Raw genomic sequence first — 23467 nt, forward strand, 5'->3', positions numbered from 1 at the left:
GCTCTGCTGTTCACAGGGAGCCAGGAAGATACTCAGGCTGGAAGCTGTGCCACAGAGATCAGCGGGATCCAGGGGATTCTTACCTAGTGCTGCTTGTGAACTGGGAAAACTGTAAATGACAAAATCCAGGAGAGAATAGAGGAGCTGGGAACAGGAGCACCACCTGGAGATGAAGAAGGAGAGGGAAAGGGCAAAAGGGAGGAAAACCAAGGGAAGGAAAAAAAAAAAGAAGGCAAAATTCACTTTTAAAGGAATTCATTGCTGAATCCAGCTCCTTTTTGTAAAGCCTAGTGAAGAACCTCAGATGCCACAGGTTGAAATTGATTTTCCATCTTCAGCCTGACGTTGGTTACTGTTTCATACACTGTAGTGGTTTGGCCGGAAATGTGTTTCTAGAAAAGTCTAAGTCGGATTGGTTACTGTTTCATACACAAAGTAGGAGACTGGTATAAAAGGTTGTGGGGACTCCCCAGGGGAAAGCAAAAGCCAGCCTGCTCTGCCTTTTTTGATTCAGCATTAAGAGACAAACAGGTGCAGAACGGGAAGGAGAAGTCCTGACCAAACCAGGACTCATTCCATGCACCTCAAAGAGAGCAGGAAGTAGCCTTGGATCAATGGAAGCAAAATACCCAAAACACTAATCCAAGACCCAGCCAGGACAGGACCTGACTCTGCTCTGCTCTCACACCCCCCTTTTTGTTCACTCACTTTGCTAACAAGAGGTGGAAACCATGGGCAGTTCAGACAGATGCCAGAGGGTCCTTTTCATCTGCAGATTCCCAAAAAATGCCACCTAGCTGGAGACCCTGAGCTCTCTCCTGCATTCCGAGCTGGAGGAGGAGCTGCTCAGCCACCACCCAGCACCTCTGAGAGGCCCCTGGTCCCTGCTTTTCCCTGCCTGAAAAGGAAACAAAAATGTCACCCTGTCCCAGCTTGCTACCATTTCCTCCTGTGTTACCTCTGCTCCAAAATTAAAGTTGCTGAGTAGTTTGGAGGATTTTGTTAATGCCTCTGCTCAAGCACAGACACACCCCTGCTGCAGGGACTCTCCAGGGCTGCATGTGGCAGCCTCCTCCCACAGCTCCGCCTGGACTGGCAGGAGTTTGCACATCCCTGGCATGAGCACAGTGGGAAGGAGGGAGGTGATGGAGCCAGGATTCACACCCAGAGGCAGTGCCAGGGTGGCAGCAAAGCCCAGCAGCAGCTTAAAAATGGCTTGAAAGCAATTCCCAGCTGAAAGGTGAGGCCATCAAGGATGGTTCCTTTGGGGAAATCTGCTGCCCTGAGAGAGGCAAAGGCAGTGCCAGTGGAGCTCAGCCCAGCTAGGTGCAGCACCCTCCCAGCCCAGCCAGGCACGGGGCACCTGCTGGGGCAAAGGGACCTGATCAGCCACCTGGCCAAAAGGGGTACAAGAAAAAGAAGGGAGCAAAAAATAAAGGGTACAGAGACACAGACCTGGACAACTGTCTGGGTTTGAAAGACAGGTGTCTGCCAAGGAAGGTGGGAACCTCCCTTGGAATGGCCAAATTATTATAATCTTGGAATCAAGGGGCTTTCAGGCAAAGAAGTGGGAAAAGGAATAACAGTTCTTTACCGGTATATATATATCTATCGTAATAAGGTCCCGGTGACACAGCCGCTCTTGAGCAGAGGTTCATTGGCGGTAGAAGGCAGGAGGCCCATCCCGCAGAGGAGGCCATTTCTCCCCGCGCTGAGCGCAGCCTGTCTCCCCTCTGATGTCCAGAACAAGAGATGAAATAAATGGGCAGGAGGTCTTTCTCCTTTTAAATGCCTTTATTAAGAAGAATCAGCTCAGGTGGGGAGAAATCGACGGGTTGCGCCCACGCCGCCGTTGCTCCCAGGAGTGGCACAGAGAAGGAGGATGATGCAGCTTTGTCCGCTGGTCTGCAGACAGAGCTGGGGACTCTGTCCTCACGGGAGAGTCGCAGATTCCTGGCTTGTTTGTCTAACACTCCGGGGCGTCTCTTTAATCAGCATCTTTTCAGGTTAGGGTGAGAAGCAAAAAGGATCCAAGCAGTTACGGGACTACGCTCCCATCCTTAGACGTCACTTAGGTCACTTGTTGGCTCGTAATTTTAGGGGTTTTTCCTGTAAAAACTGTAAAAATTCGGGGCACAATGCATTTCTCATCTGCATACTGGCTCTGATGTCACTCCTATTCTCTTCGTACCTGGAGGGTCTGTCCTGGTGTCCCTCCCTGGCAAGCGGCCAGCATCAGGGGGACAATGGTTAATCACCAGCCATTAACAGGTAATTGAAGAACTTTTCTTTGGCAGTGAAACTGACTTACAACAACTGGTCTGACTTGTTTTTAACTCTGCCACCTAAAAAGAATCGATAGCTTTCTATTCATAACAAGAGAGAGCTACAGCCCCTCCTGCCAGCCCAGATCTCCGGGTCAATCTGCCCTTCCCGAGAGAAGGCTCCACTCCTCCCCCTTCTCCTTGGCCATATCTTGTCTCTCTTAAGTATCGGTAGCTGTTATCTCTTTAGCAACAAATGGGAGAAAATTCCCTGAGAGGAAGAAACAAAAGGAAAAATCCTAACCCAAAACAACAACAAATGACAGCAAAGAAAGTGTAATAATCAAACCTCATAATTTAACGATGGGATCACAATTCCAGGGAAGTCCAGCCTGCACAGGTGTGCAAAGCTGGGGATCAAAGCTGCATGTCCCAGACAACTCCACATGCCCAGGGAAGGATGTGAGCACTAAAGCCATGTGGAGTGAAAGGATTTGAGAGGACAAGGTGTCAGACATGCCAAGAGTGCAAAAGGAACTGGTCATGGGTAAAGTGGAACTGGTCAGTGAGCTTGGCCAAGGCAGAGGGTTCATGCGGGTGTGTGCAAAGCCACCTGGCAGCAGCTGCCCTTGCATCCTACTTTATTTGTGCTCAGCTGGTGCCTTCCAGAGTGATGTGACAAAGCAGAGTGGAATGCCTTGCATTCCCTGTGACTGGGAATAAGGCCATCATCCCTCGACACAGGAAGAGCTGCCTGGAGAACAGAGGCAGGATGCCAAGCCCAGCACACGCTGTTTCCCATTTACCAGCTGAGCAGTCGAGGTGGCACGTGCCCTGCACACATCTCCACCATGAACCCATGCAGTAAGACAGAACTGGGCAGACAGAAGGGCAGGAGACAAACCTCCCCCTTGCCCAGAATGCAGCTTGGACACCCAGAGCATGGCCACTGCTCTGTGGCTGGTGTCCCCAGGTGCCATCCCAAGGGGCTGCAGGTGCCTGTGGGGCCATGGCCCAAGAGGGCTCTGAGCATCCTGCACAGGGAGATACAGACTCCTCCAGCACTCAAGGGCTCTTATCACCCACCTGCAGCTGGGCTGAGGGAGAGGAGATGCAGCAGACCCTGTGATGTAAACAGGACTGGGCACTGCAGGAGCAGGAGGAATTGCCAAATTCAGGTGTTGGATGAGGTCCCACATGGGCTGGCAGCTTCAGGGCATGGGAGGTCATTGCCCAGATGATGGGAGGGGGAAGCTTGGTGGCAGAGCCCCAGGTCTGCTCTCCAGCCCCTCTGGACTGTGCCTTGCTCACTCAAACAAGCTGGAAGTGCTGGGCAAGCTCAGTCCAGCCATGAGTGGATGAGGGGATCAGAGAAGTGGGAAGCAGACTGAAGACCTTCAAACCCATCTCAAACCTGCTTTCCTGGAGCCAACCTGCAGGCTGAGCAGGTAAGTCCTGGCTGTCTAAAAATGCTGAGTGCTGTGACCTTTCCATTACTCCTTCTCTGGTTTATCATCTTCAGGCAGTCCTCGAGTCTTGTAATTCTCACTTTCAGCAGTGAATCCTGACTCCTATTCTCTTCGTACCTGGAGGGTCTGTCCTGGTGTCCCTCCCTGGCAAGCAGCCAGCATCAGGGGGACAATGGTTAATCACCAGCCATTAACAGGTAATTGAAGAACTTTTCTTTGGCAGTGAAACTGACTTACAACAACTGGTCTGACTTGTTTTTAACTCTGCCACCTAAAAAGAATAGATAGCTTTCTATTCATAACAAGAGAGAGCTACAGCCCCTCCTGCCAGCCCAGATCTCCGGGTCAATCTGCCCTTCCCGAGAGAAGGCTCCACTCCTCCCCCTTCTCCTTGGCCATATCTTGTCTCTCTTAAGTATCGGTAGCTGTTATCTCTTTAGCAACAAATGGGAGAAAATTCCCTGAGAGGAAGAAACAAAAGGAAAAATCCTAACCCAAAACAACAACAAATGACAGCAAAGAAAGTGTAATAATCAAACCTCATAATTTAACGATGGGATCACAATTCCAGGGAAGTCCAGCCTGCACAGGTGTGCAAAGCTGGGGATCAAAGCTGCATGTCCCAGACAACTCCACATGCCCAGGGAAGGATGTGAGCACTAAAGCCATGTGGAGTGAAAGGATTTGAGAGGACAAGGTGTCAGACATGCCAAGAGTGCAAAAGGAACTGGTCATGGGTAAAGTGGAACTCCACTTCCTGCTTGGCCAAGGCAGAAGGTTCATGCGGGTGTGTGCAAAGCCACCTGGCAGCAGCTGCCCTTGCATCCTACTTTATTTGTGCTCAGCTGGTGCCTTCCAGAGTGATGTGACAAAGCAGAGTGGAATGCCTTGCATTCCCTGTGACTGGGAATAAGGCCATCATCCCTCGACACAGGAAGAGCTGCCTGGAGAACAGAGGCAGGATGCCAAGCCCAGCACACGCTGTTTCCCATTTACCAGCTGAGCAGTCGAGGTGGCACGTGCCCTGCACACATCTCCACCATGAACCCATGCAGTAAGACAGAACTGGGCAGACAGAAGGGCAGGAGACAAACCTCCCCCTTGCCCAGAATGCAGCTTGGACACCCAGAGCATGGCCACTGCTCTGTGGCTGGTGTCCCCAGGTGCCATCCCAAGGGGCTGCAGGTGCCTGTGGGGCCATGGCCCAAGAGGGCTCTGAGCATCCTGCACAGGGAGATACAGACTCCTCCAGCACTCAAGGGCTCTTATCACCCACCTGCAGCTGGGCTGAGGGAGAGGAGATGCAGCAGACCCTGTGATGTAAACAGGACTGGGCACTGCAGGAGCAGGAGGAATTGCCAAATTCAGGTGTTGGATGAGGTCCCACATGGGCTGGCAGCTTCAGGGCATGGGAGGTCATTGCCCAGATGATGGGAGGGGGAAGCTTGGTGGCAGAGCCCCAGGTCTGCTCTCCAGCCCCTCTGGACTGTGCCTTGCTCACTCAAACAAGCTGGAAGTGCTGGGCAAGCTCAGTCCAGCCATGAGTGGATGAGGGGATCAGAGAAGTGGGAAGCAGACTGAAGACCTTCAAACCCATCTCAAACCTGCTTTCCTGGAGCCAACCTGCAGGCTGAGCAGGTAAGTCCTGGCTGTCTAAAAATGCTGAGTGCTGTGACCTTTCCATTACTCCTTCTCTGGTTTATCATCTTCAGGCAGTCCTCGAGTCTTGTAATTCTCACTTTCAGCAGTGAATCCTGTCTCCTCTCCTGTTGACTGACCATGGACATGCTGGCATCCAGGATGGAGACAGTAGACAGTGAGACCCTGATTGATGAGGTGGAGGAGATGAGTGGAAGAGGTGAGTTTTCAGAAGGGAAGAGGAGGGAGAACTGTCCTCTCTTGAGGACAAAATGGATCCCACTTCTGCTGTGGGACAGCTACTGAAGGTCAAAGCACTGGGGCTTGTTCCCAGACTAGGCTTTTCATGGGCTGGGACTTGGTGGCTGCACACTCCAGCTAAACTCTTGGTGCTCATCTGTAGACCCAGCTCCGGCACCAAAGGCTCCTGAGCTGACATCCTTGGCCCCCTCCACTGTTCATAAAAAGAAATGTGAATGCCATGGGTTATGGGTCTTGGGGTAACCTCTACTGTGGTCAGCACTGGTTTGTGCCCTGGCCTGCCTGTTCTCCTCTCGCAGCACCAGAGACACCCAGGTCAGGTCCAGGTGGCTGCACTGCAGGTATGCACCCATCCTCCTCCAGGAAACAGAGGTCCCCTTGTTCAGGATGTGTGCAGGCCCCTGGGGTGGGGACAGGGATGGGGTAGCAGGGAGCCAGGGACAGTCCAGCTGGGGGGGTTTCCCTCTGCAGGGAAAAGGAACTCACCCTGTCCCTTCTCTTGCTGGGGTGGATGCAGCCCCAGGGCTGCCTGTTCTGAACAGCTTCTCTTCCTCTGTCCCCAGCTGACGTGACTCTGGACCCAGACACCGCCAACCCTTTCCTCATTCTGGCCAGTGACCAGCGAGGGGTGGGACGGGGGGACGAGTGGACCCTGCTGCCCAACAACCCCGAGCGGTTTGACACGGAGCCGTGTGTGCTGGGCAGCCAGGGCTTTGCCGCGGGGAGACACTGCTGGGAGGTGGAGGTGGCCGAGGCAGGGGACTGGTGGGCAGTGGGAGTGGCCCAGGAGTCTGTCAGGAGGAAGGGGGTCCTCAGTTTTACGCCCCAGGAGGGGATCTGGGCCGTGGGGCAGTGGTTTGGCCAGTACCATGCTTTCAGTGATCCTGACTGGACCCCACTGCACCTTACCTGCCTCCCCAGGGCCATCCAGATCTGCCTGGACTTCACAGACAAGCAGGTGACTTTTGCTGATGCTGAGAGTGAAGCCCCAATCTTTGCTTTCTGCCTGGCCTCGTGTGCTGGGGAGAGGCTGCGCCCGTGGCTCTGGGTGGGGATGGACTCGTGGCTCAAGCTGTGCCCCTGACAGGGAGGGAACATGGAGGGCAGGGAAGAGACTGGAAAGGTGAACGCCATCACCTTAGGTCTTGGTGCTGGGAACTGGGAGGGTCCTGCATCCTGTTGGCTTCTCCTCGTGTGGATCCTCTGGCCACCAAGGAGAGGACTAGCAGGTCATGGAAGTGGATGCCACAACAGAGCCTCCTTCATCCCCCCACCCCTCAGCTGGGACTGCAGGGACAACAGGGAGCACAAAGACTGGGTGCAGGGAGGAGCTTGGTGCCCGGTGGTCCCATAGCAGGGACCATCACTGAGTGCCAGGGCACTGCAGAGCTGCTCTGTACAAGGCCATGGAAAATATAGCAGGGTCCAGCTTCTCCAAGGGTGCTGTCATAGTGCCTCTGGCTTTTTTCAATTAAGTTAAAAAACCCCAAACATAGCTGGATACTCAAGATAACACTTATCTTCCCCACACATCCAGAGCCTGTCCTTGCCTGATGTGCACTAAGCGCATTTCTTGCAGCAGAGCACTGGTAGCAGTGCAGGGGCAGCAGTAGGGGCAGCCCAGGAAGGAAAGCACAATGCTGAGCTGCGTCTGAAATCCACAGGAGAGGCAGAAATCCACAAGAATGGCCACAGATCTGCCGTTCTCTGATATCGCCTCATCAAGGTCCCACCTCACAGGATCCTGCTAAATCGTGTCCTTAGGAGAGGAGAAAGTGGATGTAGGTGAAGGGGGACATTGCCTGGGTCCAGGCTAGATTTCATCTCTGAACACTTTTCTGGTTGGACCTTCTTTGCTGCCACTTCAGTTGTCATTGCTGTGGTGGCATCTGGGCACAGGCAGCAACATTGCTCCCCCTGCTCTATTCCAGGAGCTGCAGAGTTGCAGCACTGGGTCAAGCCCAGGTGTTGCCCCCAGAGCTCTGCCCTAAGCCTCTTCCACTGTGGTAGCATCAAGACTGGGGAAACTCAGGGTTCTCTGCTCCCAGTGAGGCACTTCCTACTCTCCATGGGCAGGAGCCTCTGAAACTGTCCTAATTTTGCTTGGGTTAGAGTTAACTTTCCTCTCATGGTCAGCACACTGCTGGGTTTGGGATTTAGGGTGAGAATAATATTGGTAGCAACAACCAAACCATCAGTCACATGATGCTTACCCTGCCTTTTCAGTCGCTCATGCTCTGCCAGTGAGGAGTTGCACAAGAAGCTGGGGGGGAACACAGCCCGGACAGCTGACCCAAACTGGTCAGAGAGATATTCCACACCATAAAACATCCTGCCCAGCATGTAAAACTGGGGGGAGCTTCTGGTGAGGGGCTGCTGGGAGACAGGCTGGGCACAGATCAGCAGGTGCTGAGCACCTATACTGGGCATCACTTGTTCCACTTGGAGTTTATATTTTTTTTCATTACAATTATTATTATCATTAGTATTATTACATATTACTTTATCACAATTATTAAGCTGGTTTTACTTCAAATCAGAAGTTTTTTTCCCCCCATCCCCCTTGGAGGGTGGTGTGACTGAGTGGCTGTGTGGTGTTTAGTTGTCAGCTGGGGTTACACCATGACAGAGGTTCACAGCAGAAGGTTGGTGTATAGAGATGGCAGATTGTTAGTTCTGTATTTTTGTCCTTTGTCATGCAAAACATCCCAAAAGAGTTGTGCTGTGCATTTACGGGCACCTACCTCAATCAAGAAGAAGAAGAAATTCCTTTCTGAAAGCCAACTTAGTCCCTCAGACTGGAGAGAAGTTGGGTTTTTTCAACAGACTGGTGTCTGGGAACTTCTTCACTGGAATTTTGTGGTTTGGAGGGAGTAAATATTTTGCTCTGGTTTCCTTTTTGATGTGTCCCCCAAAAATTAAATTTTAAAACTTTAAAAACACTCTCTGGGAGCTGAGTTGCATAATTGCAGCACTTGTGTGAGAAATATATAATTTAATTTAGAATTGCACCACAAAGACTCTGGGGAGCTTAAAATTCAGCTCTCACGTGTTAGAGGTCTCTGCATGCTGGAGCCACAGTGGGTAGGAAGGGTAAGGAACACCGGGGTCCCTGAGCAAGGCTGGACCCACACGGGCTCTGAGTGGTTTTGGGGAGACAGCCGGGGCCGGGCGGTTTGTGCCATACCCAGCGCGGGCACAGCACATCACAGCAGTGCCCTGCTGCCCCCTCAGCCGTGCCTGGACACAGGCCACAGGGCAACTCCCAAAGCCCTTGGTGCACAGCAGGGTGGGATCAGACCCCTGGGACCCTCCTGCTGCTGGGGAAAAAGGCTGCAGCAGTGGACAGTGGAAGCACCTCAACAAACATGCTCCAAACAAAGCCTGCCTGGATTTGGCACATCAGCCAAGCAACTGTGACTGAATGCCCTTCCCATGAAACTGTTTCCCTTTCCCCAGTGAGCCCTTTCTCTGGGACTTCTGCTCCTTTTACACTGTTCTTGCTGTTGCAGATGCCACTTTTTCTTCTCCCCACCCTGCCAGATTGCTGTGTGGCATCACAGTTTTATCTTAAAGGACTGGCTGAGCCAACCATGGCACTCTTTTATTAAACCTTTTTTTTTTCTTTTAATATGAACAAGCCCAAAAAATCCTTGATTTGGCCAAGAAAACTCATCCAAGGTCTTGCCCAAGGCTAAAGCCTTGTCCAGGACCTCAGAAATGCATCCAACATTGGCGTTGCAGTGCTTTGAGTGGCACTTTAAACGGGCAGCTTCACAATTTCCAACCCCCTGCTGCAAGTGTGGCGTGACCAGATTTTCAACACAGATCCAGGGCCAGGGGCCAAGGCTGCAGGGGATGTCGGGTCTCCTCACTGCTCCACTGAACAGGGAATGATGGCTGCCCAAGTCTCTGCCCTAAGGTTCCATGCCCTGCAGCCCCTGCCATGGTGCTGGCCCTGGGTGGCTCTCGGAGCAGCAAGTGCACAGAGCAAGGCTCCTGCCCTGCAGCACGCAGCCAGCAGCTCTTGCACACTAGGGCACAGCTCAGACCCAGCTGAGACACAGACACAGCTCTGAGCGGCTCACACACACTCAAGCACAGCTCTGACACAGGGGGACACAGCTGGACACTGCCCACCATGACCTCACCAGGGCTCAGGCCAGAGTGTGGGCTCTCAGAGGTGCCTGCCATCTCCCACAGCCCTGCAGTGAGGGGCTGGGCTGCAGGGCCGTGGGTAGGCCTGGGTCAGGCAGCTCACAGGGAGCAGCCCCATACACACCAGGGGCCAAAGGACTCTTGACTTGGCCCAAACATCATTGCCTTGCTTGGCCCACGCCAGACAGGCTTCTGTCCACTGACAGAGAACAGGCCTGGGTCAGGCAGCTCACAGGGAGCCTCTGTGGGGTGGCACCATCGGGGCTGCTCTATGCAGCCCCATACACACCAGGGGCCTAAAGACTCTTGACTTGGCCCAAACATCATTGCCTTGCTTGGCCCACGCCAGACAGGCTTCTGTCCACTGACAGAGAAACTGCCCAGAAATAAAAAAAGGCCCTGGATTTTGTCCAACTTCAAAACCTTCTGCTGGGGCCCTGGGGGCTGGCCAGGGCAGCTGCTACCAGGGTGCTCTCAGGGAGGCAGCCTGAGCTCTGCAGCCCTGGCACCCTCCAATAACAACACAACAGCCCAAAGTTTGTCTCACTTTTATTTACATCATTGCACAGCCCATTTCCCCAGAACGCACTGGAACGTGGTGGGTCAGACACCAATTGCCCACATCCACGAGCTGAACACCTCTGGGAAGGAGGACAAGACTCAAAGAGTCACTACTGGGTCTTGTGGGGGCACATGCAACAGTTCCCATTTCTGGCAATGACAGCAAAGCCAAGGATGCTGAGTGCAGCCATGGCCACAGACAGGACTGGGCCCCCACTGCCCCAGCCAAGGGCTTCTGGCTTTCACAGTTGCATATTTGGATTGATGGTGGGTTTCTTAACTGGAACATTGGCTCCATGAAGTCCTTACCCTGGGGACATGCAATGGGAGAGAGCATCCCTCATCTGCAGAACTCGGTGCCTTGTGGGGCCAAGCTCCTGGGAGGCAGCCAGGGCTGGGAAGGTTAAACCACCCCTCCATTTTTCTTCACTGGTGATGTCCTGGTGACAGGGGGTTTGTTGGGAAGGGGCTGAAGGAATGGGCACTCAGGACAAGGCACAGAGCAGTGGTGCAGAGCCTGCTGCTATGGAAGGGTGTGCAGGGTGGGGAGCACCTGCATGGGAATGGGATGGGACTGGAGCAGGGACTGTGACTGGAGCTGGGCTGCAGCAGCCTCTCCACCAAGAGTACCAGAAGCAGAGTAATCCCTGCATGAGTGCATGACTGGGAAAAGGGCAGACACCCCAGGTATGTGGAAGAAGGGAAGGGACAGTTGGGGGGCTGGCCGAGAGAGGGGAGCAGAGATGTGCAGCCTGGCTGCAGCAGAGGACATTCACCCCACAGTCACACCAGCCCCTCACGCTTGAACAGAGACCAGTTCAGAGCAGCCCTCAGGGCACAGAGAGGCTGCTGCAAGATGTGTCAGGGTATCCCCAAGCTGCACCTGGGAGGGGGAACAGAGGAGAGCAGACACCAGGGCCAAGGGCTGGAGCAATCCTGTTGGGCAAGACAGCACACTGGTCCCTGCTGTTCAGCAACTACCAGCTCAGGCTGAGGGAACACACAAGGAAACACATCCTGCTTTGCAGACAGAGAGGAGGAGGAGGAGGAGGAAGAGGAGGAGGAGGAGGTGCACTTGAATTCATGGTGCTTTGAATTCAGGAAATTACAGATCTCCATCTCACAGGGCATTGCACTGACCCACTTGCTTTCAGCAAAGGGGCAGAGGGATAAGTGCACGACCACCACCATGCACTGCAAGGACACAGGCCTCTCGGAGCCTGCCTCTTGCCTGCTCTCTACCCTCACCACCATGGAGCCAGAGCCCAGGCTCCAGCAAAGCAGCTGCACACAGCTCTGGAGCCCTGGCAGGGCAGCAGCACCACCAGTGTCCTCACAGCCTGTGCCACTCAGGAAAGCTCAGCACCAGGCACTGTCTGGCAGGGTGACGTGGCAGAGGCAAGGACCAAAGCCAAACCAGGGAGACTCTTGGCAAAGGGGGCATTGTCAGACAGAGGGCTTTGAGAGCTGCATGTACTGGAAACACAGGTGAAAGGAGCAGGAGAAGGAGGAACACCGGCCCCACAGGACAAGGGACCCAGAGCCTGTTCTTTGGGACCAACACACTGGGTTGGTGTTTCATTAGAGGACACAACAGGCAGGCAGCACTACCAGGGATGAACCCAATCCCAGCAGCTCCTCTGGAATGTGCAAATAAAGTGCAGAGACAGCCAAGAGCACCTGCGTCCTGCCAGGGCATGGCCTGTCCCCTAAGGTACATGTGAAACTGATGCTACAGGAGGTCCAGCCTCAAGCTGGCAAAAGGACATCAGCAAACAGAAACTCCAACTCCCACCTTCTGGGGTCAGGAAAGCTCCTTTCTCAATCTTTTCAAAGCAAAAGGCAATGGTGGGTTTAGCTAGTACAGAGCCATCTCTTCCCACCCTCGGATCCTCCATCTACCTTTGCCAGACAGACCAAGGGCTGAGTGCATCCGAGTCCTGGGGATAAGCCAGGATCTCAAGGAAAGCATTTTGTGAGATCATGTCTGCACCGGAAAAGATTCTCTCATTCTGAAACTGATTTTGAAATTCTCAAAATTACAGTACTTTACAATACAAAATGTCTCCATTCAGTATTATGTCATTTTACTCCTTCTGGGATTATAATAATTATTAAAAACACTCAGCTTTCTAGAAAGGACAGAACACCACAAAAAAGACCAAAGAGTAACGGGAAGGCTGCTGCAGTATATCAAAACCAATTTAGTGCAAAGGATAAGGGGACTTTCAAGAATGGTTGATGAAAAGTGTTCCTCATATGATCATTTGGAGAAAAGGCATTGATTTAACCTCTGAATGAGATCAGGTTGCCAGCTTCTATCCTGAAGCTTAGAACATCAACACAAAAGGATTGAAACACAATATGCATGGCCATTAAAAAATATTATATATAGATATATATATAGAGGGAGATGTTTTCCATGTATGGTATTTCGTTATAGGAAAGTGTCCCTGCAGACAGGCATTTTCTGCCATCAGGCTCTTTTGGGCCATTTCACCCACAGATGCTGATTATGTGTCTCTTTGCCAAGGTCTAAAGCACGTGCTGAGCACAGAGTCCCTTTGGGTGGGATGATTGTTTTCCAGTGCCCCCACAGCTGCCAGGGTCCCTGGGCCACCCTGGCCGGCCGCGGCACGGCTCAGACCGTGGTCTCATCCGCCGCCTTCTTCATGAGCTTGGCGGAGAGGAGGGAGTGGGGCAGGGGCTGGGGGCTCCGCGAGGCAGGGATCATCAGGCGGACTTTCTGGTTGGTCCTTCGCCACTCCGAGTACAGCTGGCAGTGGTAGCGGAACGAGACCTGGCGGGCGAGAAGGCAGCAGTGTCACCAACCCCGCGCCTCGCTCCGGAGCGCACAGAGCAGGGACAGCCCAACCCCGCACCCCTCTGCCTCTGGGACCCCTCATCCTGAGGCGAGGGACACAGCACTGACCCCCCGGCAGGTTTGGGGCACTCTGTGTCCCCAGCCTCTGACAAGCAATCCCTTCCTGGTGACACCAGGCTGAGTGGGGCACAGCCAAAGGCGCCCTCTGGGCAGCACCAGCAGAGTGGGATGGGGTTTGCTTAGCTGGGTTTGGGTCCGGGCTGGTGAAATGTGGTGGGATGAGCTGCAACTCGGCCCTTCATCCAGCCCCGGGCTGCAGCCAGCACCTTCAGTGAGCAAAAGAAAGGTCTGAACCCAACCAGCCTCCTCCCATCTCACAGACCCCAGGGGACCTTCTTCGTCCTGCACAAAAACCTTCCCTCCTTTGTCTGCAACAACAGGACAGCAGCTGGACTCATGTTTTCCTGACATCGTGGCCTGGGAGACTTGTCCACCCGGAGGGAGACAGGGGAGGATGCAAAGGCTGGAGGGACCCAGAGCAGCCCAGCAGAAACAGGAGCTGGCCCTGCAGTTTCAGAGCAGCCCTGCGAGGGGAGCTTTGAGCTTGGCTTAAATACCGAATCCAGTCAGCCACTGATCTAAACCAGGCCTTCTTACAGGAAGCATTTAATTGGCAACTGGGATGTACCAGGAAGTGCATCTGACACAGAAAACTCAGTAAAACTGTTACTTCTGGATGGGTCTACGAGACATCTTATGAGAAATGAAGTTGTGCCACTGTGGCACTGAGGTAATTGAGCTTGTTTCGTGTACACCCCTCCTTCCTGTGCAGAGGGATTGTGGCAATAAGACTGTTTGCTGACAAACTCATCTCCCAGTTTTCAGAGAATGGGGAGCTAATGGTGGGAACCTCAAAGAAGGCTCCTGCTCCTCACAAAGGAGCTGCAGCCTTGCCTACAGACTCTCTCACAACGCTCACACTGGTCACAGCCATGAACCCCCTCCCACATGCTGGCCACTTGTACTGCACGATGAACCAGGGATGAACGAGCTGAATATAAAGAAAGGGGCTTCACCTAATGTCCTCCTCTGCTCAAGGAAAAGTGAAGCACAGCAGAATTAGAGCCATTTTAGTCAGGACTTGTTACTGCACAAACATTTTTCCATTTCCTCCAGGTTTTCAGCTCCTCCCCACCAGTCCTGAGATAGAGAAGACGGAAACACTTCCTCTTAAGGTTTCCAATTTTAGCTTGGCTTCCTATGGAAACAAGCTTCATGCAGAACATGCAGCATGGAAACTTTCCTCCATGGCTCCCATGCAAGGAGTGCCTCCAGCTTTGCCCCCAGAGTGGGGGCTGCTGCAGCACCAGCTCATCCTGCCCTGGCTCCCAAGTCTGCAGGGGAGAGTTGTAAGGAGTGTCCAGCCCCAGGGGAAGGGGTTACTCCAAGAAACTGGAACACGAGACAACAAGGAAATGGACTGGGGAATTTCCTTTGCCCACAGGACTCCCAGCTTTTTGGGATCCCACTATTTCTCAGGCATCAAGTGCACTTCTTTCCTTCCCAAAATGATGTTTCCCAGCAAGCAGCTGGAAAAGGGCATTGACAGGGCATGAGCACACAAAAGGCTTGCTTAGAACAGGAGAGCCAAAATAAGATCCAAACCCAGAAGTCCACCCAGCAACACAAGACAAGAGAAGTGAATGGGAAACAGAGGGAAGTCCCTGCCTAGCAGCCCCTGGAGAGAGCAGCCCTGGGGCCCTGGGGAGGGACCAGGCAGCCCCACTGAGGCTTCTCTTGTGCCACACCCAAACCCGCATTCACTGTCCTGCTCTTCTCAGCTCTCTGCAAGATACAAGCTCCTCGCCCCCTAATTCAGCACGATCCAGAAATGCCAAACAAGGCATCTGCAGGAAGCTCTCTCCCAGCAGGGATCAGTTCAACACCCAGACTGGCTCACGTGCAGGCTCCCAGCAACCCCCAGAGCCCCCATGCAGCAATGGGCCAGGGCACACTGGCTACCAAGCCCTGACTCAGGGCCAACCACACCACCCAGCACCACAGAAGCCACAGGTTTCCCCAGGGCCAGAGTTCCTTGCACACACCTTAAAAATACTGCATAGGAGTTTGTTTAGTTGTGGCCAGAGACCTCCAAGACCAGTCTGCACCCCAGCTGGGCATGGCCAGTCTGTGCTGAGCAGCAAAAGCACAGAGGGATGTGGTGGTAAATTATTTAGTCAAATGTGTTCCACATTTTACTTTTCCCCTGCACTGCCCAGGTACCACATTTGTGTTTCTTCTTGAACTACAAATGGGCCACTGCCTGACCCAGCCCCAAGCTCTTCACACCCAGCCTCAGCCCCAGCCCCATCCCAGCTCCAGCACTCTGTGGCTGGTTGGGTTCTGACGCTTGGGGAACACTGTGACAGTCTGGAAAGCAGATGACCAGGAGGTGATTTTCCATTCTCAGCACCAACTTCAGCAGCTTGCACATGAAGACAACTAAATGGACATTCAAGTGGAAGAGCCCAAGGTGTTCTCACACGGGGAGGCAGAGACAGCAGGTGGCACTGATGAGGTGTGAGCCAGCAGGACCCTGGCAGCCGGCACTTACCAGTGTCCAGAGGACGTAGATGGTGAAAAGTGCTATAGTGAGTGCTATGAGTCCGATGGCCTCCAGCCGGCTGTTGAACTGCAAGTGGTCCTGGGCCCCGCGCAGACACAGCCAGCCCGAGATGGCCGCCAGGGGAGTGATGAACAGGAAACACACCATGTCACAGAACAGCGTCCTCTTCTCATTGCGGGGCCCGGGGTCCTTCAGCCACTGCGGGAAGGATGGAGAGGGGGATCAGCCTGTGACAGGCAGGAGCACGGCAGGCAGCTGGGGAGCTCTTGCCTGCACTGTGCTCCTCACAGAGGAGCTGCAGCCCTGGCTACAGACTCTCTCACAACCCTCACACTGGCTACAGACTCTCTCACAACCCTCACACTGGCTACAGACTCTCTCACAACCCTCACACTGGTTACCTACTCTCTCACAACCCTCACACTGGTTAGAGACTCTCTCACAGCCCTCACACTGGTTACAGAGTCTCTCACAGCCCTCACACTGGTTACAGTCTCTCTCACAACTCTCGCACAGGTTACAGCCAGTGCAGTCTGACTCACATCAGCCTTCTCCTAAAGGGAACCACAGAGTGTCAAGTCTAGGTTTAATAACAAGGGAAATGGAAGAAACAGTTAATGAACATATACAGGGAAAGGCAGTCATGAATACAGAGGCTCCTGGGTTCTCCTCTGGAGTAGTGAGGAGCAGGGACTGCAGGACATGAGTTCAGTAAAGCCTAGCTTAATATGGATCTGACAGGTCTTGGACTAAACTTCAACAGAAACAGACCCAGGACTCTAACTGGTGAAGGAGCTGTCAGAAACAGGGGCACTGGGGTCTGCAGCAAGGCCAAGCTATAACAGCATCTGCCCCAAATCTAGCCCTTAGGTTCCTGTGGGAGAATCACAGCATTTTGGAGTTTCACAGGTAATTTCCAAATGTTTCTTTTTGGGAGTCCTGACTTGCTTCCAGTGTGGGTTCATTTTAGATACTTAACTTCAGCAACAGCAATTGTTCTATTTTCCTAGGATTATGCTATTTTTAGCCTTTCCTTTCCTTTTTTTAGAATAGCAAGAAGCTGTGGTTCCTACAGATACCAAATTGTTACAGCACGTCTTTACTGGGATCTGTGTGTGCTGGCCTGCAGATTCTTCCTTCTTCTCCTCACAAAGATGACTGCCTCATTCAGGATTTTTTTAATTTTATTTTTAAATAAAACTTGGAGAATATTATTGAAAAAGCACAGGCAAAGCAGGGAAGAGACTATTAGGGTCTGCGCTGTCAGACCAATCCAACTGTACAGTACCTGCTTTGGAACAGACAGCATGGGAAGGGACTCACCTGGGAACTGTGCACACAAAGCTCCTTTCCTAATCAGAAAGCACCCTTTAAGGAGCAATACAGAAGTGGTGGTGACAGGTATGCAGGAAATTCTGAGACCTCAGCAGAGGTAACCTGAGGACATGGCTGGCCAGAGGCACGCAGAGTGGGGGCTCAGAGGGAAGCAAGGCAGGGGGCACAGAGGTGAGTGCAGATTTAACTGCAGCAGGGATGTTCAGGAAAACACAGCAAGAGGGCAAGAATGGGACTGGAAGCACAGCCAACCTTTGTGGAAATGGGAGAGAAGGGGCAGCTGGGAAACCTGGGCATGGAGTAGGGGGGTGGCTAGGCTGGTTAGAGCCACAGTCACAGGAACAGTAGGTTCTACAGCACCTGGGATGGGACATTGAGCTGGTCATGAGCAGAGGAGAGGATGCTGCAGTGACAGGAATGAGCCCGGCCCAAAATTCCACATGGGAAGACTCATAACCACAGCATTTTAGGGATGTGACCTGAATAATCTGAACATTTCAGTGGTAACAGTCAAGGAACTTTCATTGATTCTAAAGCCATTTGGAGCATGACTTGATGGGCAGACAGCCAGAAGAAAACCTCAAAGAATCACAGAATCACTAAGGTTGGAAAAGACTTCCAAGATCATCAAGTCTAACCATCAACCCAGAGCCACCTCCAAACCATGTCCTCAAGTCATCCACATATTTTTTGAACACTTCAAGGGATGGTGGCTCCACCACTGTCCTGGCAGCCACTTCCAATGCCTGACAACCCTTTCCATTAAGAAATTTCCCTAATGTCCAATCTAAACCTCTTCTGGCACACCTTGTGGCTGTTTACTCTCATCCTGTCCCTTCTTCCCTGGGAGCAGAGCTTGACCCCCGCCTGGCTGCACCTTCCTGTCTGGGAGAGATAAACAGAAGGTCTCCCCTGAGCCTCCTTTTCTCCAGGCTGAGCCCTCCCAGCTGCTCCTGGTACTCCAGACCCTTCCCCAGTTCTGTTGCCCTTCTCTGGACACACTCCAGTGCCTCAGTGTCTTTCTTGGATGAGGCTGCCACCCAGGATTTGAGGTGGGGCCTCAGCAGTGCCCAGCACAGGAAGATGGCCACAGCCCTGGTCCTGCTGCCCACACTGTGGCTGGTACAGGCCAGGTGCCATTGGCCTTCCTGGCCATCTGGCTCACATTCAGCCACTGCTGACCAGCACTACCAGGTCCTTCTCCACCGGGCAGCTTTCAGAGCAGGCAGAACTGTCATTTGGACAGGACTGGGAGAAGGGAAGCAGACCTGCAGTTCCTCCCTTGTATGGCTCTGCAGGGGAATCAGTGTGATGAGCTGCGTGGGGACAAGAAACACCACACATGCACTCTGAGCAGTCCTGGGAGGAAGTGAGGGTGGACAGCAACTCACTGGCACAGGAAAGCTGCTCCCACATACAGTGCTCAAATCCAGCCTTGTGCCAGGCTCTCCCCAGTCCAGGGCCAGGACAGGGCTGCCTGGTGACACAGCACTCAGGGGAGTGCCAAATCACCCTGTCTGGACCAAGTTCCCTCTAGCAGCAAGCCCAGTGCACACCATTCTCTGCAACAGGACATACTGGGGCACTTCTGACCCTTGTACAGTAAGAAGCTCAGGCAGATAGGTATTTCACTGCATCTTAATTCTATTTATATTCCTTGTGACTTTTGAAACTCTTTCCTCCTCCCCAAGATGGGAGACAAACATATAAAGGCAGGAAGCAAATTAATTTCCTTTTGAAGCAGTTGATTTACTTTGCCAATATGCACTGACACAGTAACAAAATGGAGAACAATAAGCCACTGTAAGGGTGCAGCATTTCTGGCACAGCAACACATCAGTGCATACGGGACTTTAAATAAACTTTGTGAACAATCCATAAAGTGGTCAGGCAGATTAAACATTTTTTTGTAGGGAAAATTATCAAGTAAGCATGGGAAAGCAACAAAGCATAACTTGGCCTTCTAGCAGCTTCCACACTGCAATCTTGTCTGAGACTAAAAGGAAAGAGGCAGAGGTGGCTGCTTGCTGCCATTTGGGCTATGAGCTGAGTCCCAGATCCTGCTTGAAACAACTTCTCTCTGCTTGTGTGACAGAATTCTGGGTACAACCATATTTCTTTGTCCTCCAGCATGATCCTGAGGCTTTTCCAGATACTGGGATCAGCAGGGTTGTGAAAGGGAGCTCATTTCTTAGAGCCACAGCAGGGCTGTGGGATGATGAGAAGCTGACCTTTGAGTGCTGCAGTGCCCATGAAGCTTGGGTGAGCCCAAGGTGATGGGAGGCAAGAGGGGGGCAGGCAGTAAAAGGCACAAGGACATCATCAGCTCCTCTGGAAGCCAAGAGCAGAACTCAAAGCATATCAAAGCAGTCTCTCAGCCTGTCCATCCCAGCACCTGCTGCTCCATGTATCTCAAGACTTGGGGCCAAGGAGAGTGGACAGAAGAGGGACTCTCCCAGCAGCACTCAGCCCCTTGCAGTCTGTCTGGGGGCTTAAAAATGGGTGCTTTAAAAATTAGCTTTCATTGATACCTTGTGTGGCTGAATGTGAGCTGTCAGCCTGTTTAATGAACACATCCCATGCAGCACTCAGTGCAGCACAGCAGTGGAGGGACAAGCACGTGCTCATCTCTCCCTGCCATGCACCTGGACCCCTCGCTCTGGTGGGCATGAGTCAGGAGCAGTGTGACCTGCCAGCCTCACCACCTGACCCTGCCAGAGCTCCCCACGTGCTTCACAGCCACAGCATGATGGCAAGCCACAGCACCACACAAGCATTTGCCTGCATTACAAAACATCCTACGTGCTTTCTGCCCACCAAACAGTTACCCTCTGGCTTCTCAGGTGCCTGCTGATTTTCCTTCCACTGCTGACCTGGTGCCTGGCTATAAAAGCCAGAAAAAAATCAGATTAACTTGATCACAGCAGCACTATTAGCCTTGTCCTTGTACTGAGAAATACACTGAATCAAAAAGTACAGCTCCAGATGAAGGACTCCCACATCCCTTCTCTGGGCCTGCCCCAAAACCTTTCTGCAGGCCATCGAGCTCCATGGGCAGCCCCAGCAGAATGGTCCTGTTTCCTTCACCAAGGGGGGGAAGGGATGTTTTCTGACAGAGTACCCAGAATTCAGGAAGCCAAGACCCAGAAATGCCTCCAGCTCTGCAAGCAGGGCAGTTAAATGCTGCACAAAGCTGCCCCTCCTTATCCTCCTTTCCCCAGCTACCTGCCAACAATGCTCCACAGACCTCCACAAACCAAACCTCTCCTTGTACAGGCATGAAAGCCTTCCCTACACCCTCAGCTGCTGGGAAGCACAGGGCTCTGGGCTGACCCAAGAGATTCAGGAGCACTAGAAATGGTGGACAGGAGAGGAACAGAGCCAAGCAGTGCTGCAGGTCACTGGGACACTCCTCCAGAGAGAGCAGCCCGAGCTTCCATGGCTGGTGGCACCATGGCAAACACCACCACATGTGCCAGTACGGGATCACAGCACCTGCACCTCAGAGAAAGCTCACTGCACAGACAGGGCTGGACAAAGTGGTGCAGATGGACAGGTAAGGAAGACTAGTGCTGGTGAGTGCAAGGGTATTTTCTGTTTTGGCCCCAAAGAAGCTGTTGCTTTATGCAAAGCAGTGTCCAGGACTGCACAGAGAAGTGCCAAGAGGATCTCATGTTGGACCTGTGACCACAATCTCCAGACAGCAAACTCAAGTAAGGAGAGAAAGGAAAAGATTAGAGGGGTGGGAACTCAGCTGGAACCAAGAAGGATTTGTTTATCACTAGACCCAGGAGTGTAAAAGAGGCGTGCACTGAGCAAGGACAGAGGTGGGCTGGGGAAGGGTAGAGGAACACGCATCAGACAACAGTGCAGTGAGTTCAGCAGAAGAATTCGAGGAAAGCAAAGCAAAAAGTCTGTCTGCAAGGAAGATAAGGCTGGAGGAAGGGTGGGGGAGAGCTTATATCACAGCTCAATTCTCTGAACTGGAGGGGGGACAGTGAGTGCTGCGCCGGGCACTGCGCCCAGAGGCAAAACTTCTTTCCCTAATAACGTAAGCAGGAGTAACATCACAATTCCTGCCTGCCAACCTCCTTTTTGTGTTCCAGGGACATCTCTGCAGCACCTCCCACAGCCACAGAGGTACAGAAGATTCAGGAGATGAAGCAGAAGGACTGCACGTGACAGACCCATGGGACATATCCCCTACTCTGGGTATAACCTCCAGTCAAGCAACTCCTCAGAGAATTTCAAACACATTTTGTTGTATGTGACATTGTGTTTGAAAATTGTACTTTCAAGAGACAAGAAAATAATCCACTGACCTACATAAAATATCCAAAAGTGTTAGCAGCCATTGAAAAGCAATCATCTTTAACCAAAATTGCACATAAACTCCAAGAACAGCAGGAGCAAAAAACTGTCAGGCTCCTGTACAGCACACCACTCTTGGAAGGAGGAGCTGTTTTGAGGAGGCAAAGGAGCACACCACAATCACTAAAGCAGCCCATTTATAAATAAAGTTGTTAAAACACACACTGCTGGAAACACCAGAACTGAAACACCAAAGCAGAAATTTCTTGGGACTCCGTGATGAGATTTGTTTGCAGGGACAGAAATAGGGAAACAAAAGGTATGACTGGACTGCTCCAACACTGACTGGTTACCAGAGAAATCTTTTTTGGAATTAGTGAGATGTCTTAAATGAGTTTTGCCTCAGAAAAGGAATTAAATGCTTACAAAAGCATTATAATCAAGTCCTGTGTTATGCTTGTTAGCTTTTGCCATGAGGGTATGTTGACTTTCAACCTCCCAGTAATTTTAGCAAAGCCAGAGTCTTTGTTCTCAAACAGCAGTTTGTGTCCTCTCAGAGCAGAGACTGAAACTCCTGGCTCCTCTCCCTGGTACTTCCATGATGTGTGAAGAAAAACACCCCTGTTCTGTGGAGTATGGAGTGATCTCTGCTGGGACTGAACAGCTGCTGCTCTGAGCTGCGAGCCCGGGGCATTTCTGCAGAGACCTGGGCTGGCAGCACAGACCTGACCTGACCCCTGCCCATGCCAGGGCTGGCCTCAGAAACCACAGCTGGCTCACAGCAGGGGCAAACAGCCCAAACAGGAGTCTTTGGGCTGCTGAGGTGGTGCTTCTCTGCAGCCCAACGAGAAACACTCAGAGGGGACAAAATTAACAATAGCTTGAAGCTTTAACACCTTACAAGCAGTTAATGAACTGAAGAGAGAAATGAGAGGGTGGGTGCCACAGCAAAACACACAAAACAAGGCAGACATGGAAAGGAAGTACTTTTGCTGGTAACCTGGGGAAGTAAAAATGGGCAGGAATGGGCTCAGGTACAGCAATACAGACCAACCCACAGCCAGGTCCCTCTGTGAGCACTGGGCTGCAGCCAGGGAGAAGGCCATGAGCTGTGCAGAAGGGCTTGTGGCTGTAGAAACACAGCCACACTGTCACTCTTGGTAATGCTTTCTGGAAATACACAGCACATCCAATACACACCCAAATGCCTCCATCCACACAGCTCTGCCTGAAATCCCAAAGGACAAAGTATCTCCAGCAGGAAGACCACTTTGTAAAAGAAAACAGGTTTGTGATGGATTTTGCCCCAGACCAAAGAGAAGAGTTTATGTGGAAGGGAAAACATTAAGGCAGGGGAGGCAATATTTTGACTCACACGCAAGTTGCCAGGTTCTCCTACAGCCAGGAAGAGGCAGATTCCTCCAGACAAGTTGACACATCCTAACAGCCTTCTAAGGAGGCAGGAATTAATTGATGACAAGAGGTATTCCCTTCTTTCCATACATTACACAGGACTTCAAAGAACAAGGTCTGGCTGAGGCACATTTAAGGCATGAAAGATTAGGACAAATAAACTCAATCATGCCTAGAGAATTGTATGATCGCCCGTGGACTGGGAGAAAGAGCTGTCTAGGCTGCAGCAATCCTTCAGGTCCAAAGGCCTGTGCTCCTCCTTCTACCTTGCTCTGGACAGCAAAGGTACAGATAGTCCCTGAAGAAGAATCCTGGGCAGTAACTGGGCATTTCCTGTGCATGATATTATTAGAACAAAGAGGAAAGTGCTTCCTCCAGGAAAACTGTGTCTGCTGCAACTTACACTTTAAACACTTCACCTAAATATCAAATGATGAAATCTTCCAGGGAACACAGAAAGTATTTTGCCTGTTTTGACTATGCCAACCATGCTGGCTAGAGTGTCCTGGAGTCAGATCACTTTCCTGTAAACATATGGAGGTCCATTAAATTAACAATCACATAGGAAAACCATCCCTCTCTGAGGCTTGGCCATTTTGTTCTCTGC

The 23467-nt window shown here is 52.1% G+C and overlaps 2 protein-coding genes across 13 annotated transcripts in view; one reads left to right on the plus strand and one right to left on the minus strand.

Moving 5' to 3' along the window:
- Nucleotides 1-1797: 1797 nt before the first annotated feature.
- The window catches only part of MARCHF2 (membrane associated ring-CH-type finger 2), a 43013-nt gene continuing 21343 nt past the window's right edge, over nucleotides 1798-23467 (minus strand). For 5 of the 8 annotated variants that reach the window (XM_039696727.1, XM_039696724.1, XM_039696719.1 and 2 more), the window contains exons 4-5: nucleotides 15790-15999; nucleotides 10325-13151 (exon numbers count right to left, since the gene is read on the minus strand). In XM_039696727.1, coding sequence (XP_039552661.1) covers nucleotides 12993-13151; nucleotides 15790-15999 — 369 coding nt within the window. In that variant the 3' untranslated portion in view covers nucleotides 10325-12992. Of the gene's footprint in view, nucleotides 2119-3710; nucleotides 3781-5377; nucleotides 5558-10324; nucleotides 13152-15789; nucleotides 16000-23467 lie in introns of those variants that run through there. The other 3 variants (XM_039696721.1, XM_039696723.1, XM_039696720.1) reach the window with 3 other exon arrangements.
- Nucleotides 2126-8574, plus strand: LOC120496358 (E3 ubiquitin-protein ligase TRIM7-like). Of its 5 annotated transcripts, none has more exons than XM_039696729.1 (3): nucleotides 2126-3712; nucleotides 5479-5591; nucleotides 6196-8574. In XM_039696729.1, the coding sequence occupies exons 2-3, from the start codon at nucleotides 5513-5515 to the stop codon at nucleotides 6714-6716; spliced, it is 600 nt and encodes a 199-aa protein (XP_039552663.1). In that variant the 5' UTR covers nucleotides 2126-3712; nucleotides 5479-5512; the 3' UTR covers nucleotides 6717-8574. The 5 variants fall into 5 exon arrangements, with proteins under 5 accessions (XP_039552663.1, XP_039552665.1, XP_039552664.1 ...); XM_039696731.1 differs by having other exon boundaries at nucleotides 5482-5591; XM_039696730.1 differs by lacking the exon at nucleotides 2126-3712 and adding an exon at nucleotides 4497-5371 and having other exon boundaries at nucleotides 5450-5591.

The sequence above is a fragment of the Passer montanus genome, unplaced genomic scaffold, assembly GCF_014805655.1.
Source record: "Passer montanus isolate IOZ18808 unplaced genomic scaffold, ASM1480565v1 scaffold114, whole genome shotgun sequence".
In the NCBI taxonomy this organism is placed as follows: Eukaryota; Metazoa; Chordata; class Aves; order Passeriformes; family Passeridae; genus Passer; species Passer montanus.